Source organism: Macrobrachium rosenbergii, chromosome 41 (assembly GCF_040412425.1).
Source record: "Macrobrachium rosenbergii isolate ZJJX-2024 chromosome 41, ASM4041242v1, whole genome shotgun sequence".
In the NCBI taxonomy this organism is placed as follows: Eukaryota; Metazoa; Arthropoda; class Malacostraca; order Decapoda; family Palaemonidae; genus Macrobrachium; species Macrobrachium rosenbergii.
Genome location: NC_089781.1, coordinates 25,357,881 through 25,365,380, shown reverse-complemented (window position 1 = coordinate 25,365,380; position 7,500 = coordinate 25,357,881). Strand labels below are relative to the sequence as shown.

General features: G+C 37.5%; 1 protein-coding gene across 1 annotated transcript in view; it reads right to left on the bottom strand.

Moving 5' to 3' along the window:
- Positions 1-7,500, bottom strand: part of LOC136827063 (RNA-binding protein 25-like) — a gene marked incomplete at its 5' end in the record, with an annotated part of 21,773 nt that overhangs the window by 6,077 nt on the left and 8,196 nt on the right. The window contains 2 exons of the mRNA XM_067084815.1: positions 815-874; positions 6,953-7,007. Coding sequence (XP_066940916.1) covers positions 815-874; positions 6,953-7,007 — 115 coding nt within the window. The remainder of the gene's footprint in view (positions 1-814; positions 875-6,952; positions 7,008-7,500) is intronic.

The window sequence follows — 7,500 nt, the reverse complement described above, 5'->3', positions numbered from 1 at the left end:
TTCTATGCAGTATTAAAGTTTATTAGATTTGGCATTTTCCGTAATGGTATTCTTAATTTTGCGCTTGCGCACAAGAATGTACACGCCCGTACACTTTACTGCCTTCAGTTAGAGCTGTTGCAAATCAGATTTGGGTGAGATGAAGCAAAATTACTTAATTTATCAGGCAAAAGATAATCAGCTCCACGCAAAAAAAAAAATCTACATCTATCTGCAACGCATTAATATTCCAGTTTGGCATCCTAACTGAATAATTATTTTTCTTCAGTTTGAGTTCCAGAGATCAACTTTCACAGAATTTTGCTTAAATCTCAGCCAGGTTTGATTTTCAAATGGCTCGGGTTGAAAGCAGAAAAGTGCTTGAGAGTGTACACGCTGTTGCTCGAGGAAGCCATTAGGGATGATGCTAGATCATGTGACGCTCAGACTGAGATACCTTGATTAATGGAAATTAAAACCTAACTCTTGATTTGTTACGGAACGTCAGAGTAGAAAAAGCTCTCTCTCTCTCTCTCTCTCTCTCTCTCTCTCTCTCTCTCTCTCTCTCTCTCTCAACTAGCGCTCTGGCCTAATCATCAGTGATTTCTGTAAATGAATTTTCTCTCTCTCTCTCTCTCTCTCTCTCTCTCTCTCTCTCTCTCTCTCTCTCTCTCTCTCTCAACCAACGCTCTAGCTTAATCGTCACTGATTTCCTTCTGTCTGTCTCTCTCTCTCTCTCTCTCTCTCTCTCTCTCTCTCTCTCTCTCTCTCTCTCTCTCTCTCTCGCAACCAGCTTTCTAGCGTAATCATCCCTGGTTTCCTTATATGAATTTACCTCTCTCTCTCTCTCTCTCTCTCTCTCTCTCTCTCTCTCTCTCTCTCTCTCTCTCTCTCTCTCAAGCAACTAGCTTTCTAGCTCAATCATCACTGATTCCTTCACGTGAATTTACTTGAGAGAGAGGAGAGAGAGAGAGAGAGAGAGATAACGAATTTCGCCATGTAAATCTTCGGGTTAGAAAATCCTTTCCATGTAATAAATTACGGGGATGAAGTCCTCTGGTATTTAGTGTGCCAGTAATTCATTCGCTGCTCCAATTTCCTTGCCACAGAGCCTTCAATACATCAGAATTACAACCGACTTTTCATCCTCGACGGCCAGAACCCGTTGTCTCCTTGGGAGGTCTCTGAAACGCATCTTGCTGCTAGATTCTAGTAGATGCTCTGGTAGAATGTGCTGTTCAGTCCTTTTGATTTTCCTACTGGCTCAGTCAGTTCCCTGAAATTTTTATCCGTCCTTCCGTAATTTCTTGACTGAGTCTCGCCCTTTCCAAATGGCTCTCTCTCTCTCTCTCTCTCTCTCTCTCTCTCTCTCTCTCTCTCTCTCTTGTCTATTTTTGTCTTTGCAACGCTATATGGCAAGAGTAAGTAGACACCGAAATCAGCCTATTTTTCATTTGAATTGACACTTATTAAAGAACTGATGATGGTTTTAGGATAAGGAACGAAAAACGAAATATCAGACTGGAGAGGTTCAGTTGCTTGTGTAATATTTTCATGAATCTATTGATTAATCTAAGTTTCATCTCTAATCTCTTCCATTCATCGTGTAAACATCATTATACAGTGTATGCCACCTTTCTTCGTTCTCAAGAGGTAGAGGGCGGTTAGCAGATGTGGAAAACTATCCAGAGAAGATCTTTGAAGAAAGCAACACGACCTTGATCATGTATCAAAATCGAACAAAGCCAGTTTTTACAATTTCTGTTCTCTCAAATAGAAAAGTGACGCTTTGAAGTCTCTCCTAGGGAAACAGAATACCCTGAGAGTATTCTTAAATAAAATAAGATAAAATAAAATAAAGGTATTGATTGAGTGAATGTTAGGAGCTGTCATTTACATCTTGACTTATCGGTACTGGACTGGTATCAAATACAGTTGTAAGCGCTAGCGGATCCAGGGCGGCGGGGGGCACCTGGGCACGTGCCCCCATGAAAAAAATGATAAAATAATAATACTGAAGATTTAGATAATAACATAATTTAGAAATATAAAAATTGAAAAAATCGATAAAAAATAATTATATGTGTGTGTGTGTGTAACTAATATGAAAATTGGTGCGCCCCCCCGCCCAAATTTTTCTGGATCCGGTTGTAAGTTACATAAAAGTTGTAATTACTGTTACATTCCTCATTGTCACATTACGTTTATAATTATTAATTAATATTTAATTCCCCCCACCACTTTTTTGTTGTGACTCAGGTTAAGATTAACTAGTTATTTTGGTAGCTGAAAATTTCCTGCTAGTACTCCGTGCCTTTAATATTTTGGCAATGACGAGTTTTGCATAGCGTATCTATTCTGCATCCATTTCTGTTTCACGTATATATATATATATATATATATATATATATATATATATATATATATATATATATATATATATATATATATATATATATATATATATATATATATATATATATATATATATATATATATAAATGTTAACCTTTCCATCGTGGATTTTGTCTTTAGTTATATATTCATCACCTTCCATATTTTCGTGATTCAGTTATACATATACACGTGTGTTTTATATATTGTTTCTGTAATGAATAAACACACACACACACACACACACACACGCCCTTGAAGTCTTTGTTCCTCCTGGGAGATCCTGAAGAGTCCTGGATGATTAGGCAGGATCTCAGGTGGCCGTCGTGACAGATGATCGGCTGATATCGGTTAATAAGCCTGCGCCGTCAATGGATAATCGCCGGTCATATTGGGTTATATAAAAAAAAGAAGACGACGAAATTGGGGGTGGGGTTTATTGTTGGTATTTGAGGTTGGGCGTCCCTCTGGGTGGTATGGTGGGTGGGTAGCTGTAGGGTATAGTCACTTAGGTCTCGGATGCCCTGCCTCTGCCACCTGTCCCTCAACGAGGTGGTTTCTGGCTCCTCAGCAGGGCGGTCTCGATCTCGGTCTCCTCAGGGCGGTCCCTAGCCCGGCTTGGAGTCGATGACCGGTTTCCTAAGAAAAGTGGTCTTTGCTTCTTCCAAAAGTCGGTCTCTTCTTCCCTGTCGAATTGGTTTTTATTCCATTTTCTAAATTATCTTTAGATCCTCAGCAAGGTCCCTCGATCAAGTGGTCTCTGGTCCTTCGATCAGTTGGTCTCTGGTCCTTCAATCAGTTGGTCTCTGATCCCTCGATCAGTGGGCCTCTGGTCCTTCGAGCGGTTGGTCTCTGGCCCCTCGATCAGTTGGTCTCTGGTCCTTCGATCAGTTGGTCTCTGGTCCTTCGATCAGTTGGTCTCTGGTCCCTCGATCTTCGATCAGTTGGTCTTTGGTCCCTCGATCAGTTGGTGTCTGGTCCCTTGATCAGTTGGTCTCTGGTCCTTCGAGCAGTTGGTCTCTGGTCCTTCGATCTTCGATCAGTTGATCTCTGGTCCCTCGATCAGTTGGTCTCTGGTCCTTCGATCAGTTGGTCTCTGGTCCCTCGATCAGTTGGTCTCTGGTCCTTCGATCAGTTGGTGTCTGGTCCCTTGATCAGTTGGTCTCTGGTCCTTCGAGCAGTTGGTCTCTGGTCCTTCGATCTTCGATCAGTTGATCTCTGGTCCCTCGATCAGTTGGTCTCTGGTCCTTTGATCAGTTGGTCTTTGTTCCTTCAATCAGGTGGTCTCTGGCCCTTCGAACAGTTTGTCTTTGCTCCTTCGATCTTTGATCAGTTGGTCTTTGGTCCCTCGATCATTTGGTCTCTGGTCCCTCAATTAGTTGGTCTCCGGTCCTTCGATCAGTTGGTCTCTGGTCTTTCAGTCAGTTGGTCTCTGATCCCTCGATCAGTTGGTCTCCGGTCCCACGATCACTTGATCTCTGGTCCTTTGATCAGCTGGTCTCTGGTCCTTCGTTCAGTTGGTCTCTGGTCCTTCGTTCAGTTGGTCTCTGGTCTTTCATATTGTTTGTCTTTGCTCCCTCGATCTTCGATCAGTTGGTCGCTGGTCCCTCGATCAGTTGGTCCCTGGTCCTTTGATCAGGCGGTCTCTGGTCCCCGAGAAACGGTCAGCGGTCCCCATCTGTCTTCAGAGCCCTCGTTCCTCTCCCGGCACGTTCTGGTCTTATGATTTGATAATTGGTCTATTACGCAGACGGTATCATTAATGCTTTATTTTTTTCTTGTCAGTTGCAGTAATAGTCTTCTGGATATAAATTTCGTGCTGTGAATATGATTTCATACTTATATATTTTATTAAAACTATATTTGTTTACGGGTAGCATGTTATTACTAGTCGAAATCGGGATAATTTTGCAAATTCAAAAGTGACCCAAGATGATATCTGATCTGTTTTGTATATCAAAAATTGTCGATTGCTGAAAAGAAAAATTCTATTCTTATCATTTCTTCTTCATCTGGGAAAGAAGACCACGCCTACTTTGGGAACATTATATGTGATATGCCCGATATAAAGGGAAAATGGATTGTGGTATTTGATAATTATGCTGAATGAAATTAGAATATATAAAATGGGCTCATATACAGTATTTGGTAATTTCGGTGCCACAGGTCAGATTTATTTTGTCTGTTGGTTCAAAGGCCGATGGGATGGGCAGCTTAATGCCCCTTTCAAGCTAGAAGGGCGTAAGCTACTAATGTCCTTTCGACCTACACCTAGAATGAAAATAATTTTCGTTTTCTGTAAAAGAAACTATTGTGCTGGCTGCAAATTGGTATGTTGATCATCCACCCCCAGTCATCAAACATAATAAATTACAGCCCTCTAGCCTCTGAAGTTTTTATTTTATTTAAGGTTAAAGTTAGCCATAATCGTGCTTCTGGCAACGATATGGGATATCCCACCATCGGGCCGTGCTTAAAGTTTCATGGGCCGCGGCTCATACAACGTTGTACCGAGACCACCGAAAGATAGATCAGTTTTCGGTGGCCTTGATGATACGTTGTAGCGGCTGTACAGAAAACTCGAATGCGCCGAAGAAACCCGGCGATTAACATTGAAAATTAATCTGAATTTTAATTTTAATGTCAGTCTTTATATTTTATAAGAGCCATTATGCGGATATCCCTTTACATGTAAACTTTTGCTAATTTCGTTACCGCATACATACAGTGTATTTAAAAAAGGAAAAAGAACGTATATTTTAAACAGAACAGATTAAAAATCAATCTGCTGTGGATATTCAACTTTAATGCAGATAGGTTTCATACCCTCCTTATACATTTTTTTATTAAGAAACAATCTCTTATACAATTTATTAAAAAGAAGGCTTTAGATATTTATATTGAAAAGCAGTATATTTTTAATAGAATATATTTAATTTCTTCTTCTATAGAGTTTATTAAAGAAAGTCTCTAGATATTTATACTGAAAAACAGTATATTTTTAATCTAAGTATATTTAATTTCTTCTTGTATAAAGTTTATTAAAGAAAGTCTCTAGATATTTATATTGAAAAACAGTATATTTTTAATATAAGTATATTTAATTTCTTCTTGTATAAAGTTTATTAAAGAAAGTCTCTAGTTATTTATATTGAAAAACAGTGTATTTTTAATATAAGTATATTTGATTTCTTCTTGTATAAAGTTTATTACAGAAAGTCCATAGATATTTATATTGAAAAGCAGTATATTTCTAATATACCTAATTTCCACCTGTATACAGTTTATTAAAGAAAGGCTGTAGATATTTATATTGAAAAGCAGTATATTTTTATATAAATAAATATACTGTACTTAATTTCCACCTGTATACAGTTTATTAAAGAGAGTCTGCAGATATTTATATTGAAAAGCAGTATACTTTTAATATAAATATACTTAATTTCTACCTGTGTACAGTTTATTCAAGAAAGTCTGTAGATATTTATACTGAAAGGCAGTATATTTTTAATATAAATATACTTAATTTCCACCCGTATACAGTTTATTAAAGAAAGTCTCTAGCTCTTCATATTGAAAAGCAGTATATTTTTAATATAAGTATATTTAATTTTCTTCTTGTATAAAGTTTATTAAAGAAAGTCTATAGATATTTATATTGAAAAGCAGTATATTTTTAATATAAATATACTTAATTTCCATCCATATTCAGTTTATTAAAGGAAGTCTGTAGATCTTCATATTGAAAAGCAGTATATTTTTAGTAAGTATATTTAATTTCCACCTGTATACAGGTTATTAAAGAAAGTCTGTAGATATTTATGTTAAAAAGCAGTATATTTTTTTAATATAAATATATTTAATTTCCACCTGTATACAGTTTATTAAAGAAAGTCTGTAGATATTTATATTAAAAAGCTGTATATTTTTAATATAAATATATTTAATTTCCACCTGTATACAGTTTATTAAAGAAAGTCTGTAGATATTTATATTAAAAAGCTGTATATTTTTAATATAAATATATTTAATTTCCACCTGTATACAATTTATTAAAGAAAGTCTGTAGATCTTCATACCGAAAAGCAGTATATTTTTAATATATAAGTATATTTAATTTCTTCTTGTATAAAGTTTATTAAAAAAAAGTCTAAATATTTATATTGAAAAAAGTCTCCTGTAGATCATATACTTTTTAATATAAATAAATTTAATTTCCTCTTGTATACAGACCATTGAAAAAAAGCAGTCTACTGTTTATTATAAGACCAGCAAAGCAGCAATCAGTAAATACCAGGATGGACTGAACCCTCTCCTCTCCCCTCCTCTCTCACCTCCCCTCCCCCTGAAACAGATCACTCCAACGCTCTCATTACGGCCAATCAGCTCAGCTCCTTGGCCGGATGATTATTATAATTCCCTTTTAATTTCGTTATAGAGGGCTTATCAAGGAAGAGAGAGAAGAGAGAGAGAGAGAGAAGAGAAGAGAAAAACCAAAAAAACCCCCTCTCTCTCTTGTTCTTTCAGTCCCCTCCCCTCTCTCTCTCTCAAGAAAGCCTTGTCTCATACCCAAGAAAGCCCCCTCTCTCTCTCTCTCTCTCTCTCTCTCTCTCTCTCTCTCTCTCTCTCTCTCTCTCTCTCTCTTCTCCCTCAAGAAAGCCTCCCTCCCTCTCTCTCTCTCAAGAAAGCCTATCTCTCTCTCTCTCTCCTCAAGAAAGCCTCTCTCTCTCTCAAGAAAGCCTATCACTCTCATACCACAAGAAAGCCTCTCTCTCTCTCTCTCTCTCTCTCTCTCTCTCTCTCTCTCTCTCTCTCTCTCTCTCTCTCTCTCAAGCCTATCTCTCACTCATACCTCAAAAAGCCTCTCTCTCTCTCTCTCTCTCTCTCTCTCTCTCTCTCTCTCTCAAGAAAGCCTATCTCTCTCTCTCTCTCTCTCCTCAAGAGAGCCTCTCTCTCTCTCTCTCTCTCTCTCTCTCTCTCTCTCTCTCTCTAACATACACAGATTGCAAAATCTGTATTTCTTCTTGTTATAAATACACGTTTTTTGTACTTTGCTTTCATGATTCCAGTTGTGTTGTTATTGCTTGCATTTTTATTATTCTCTGCACTTTTTATATTACTTATATT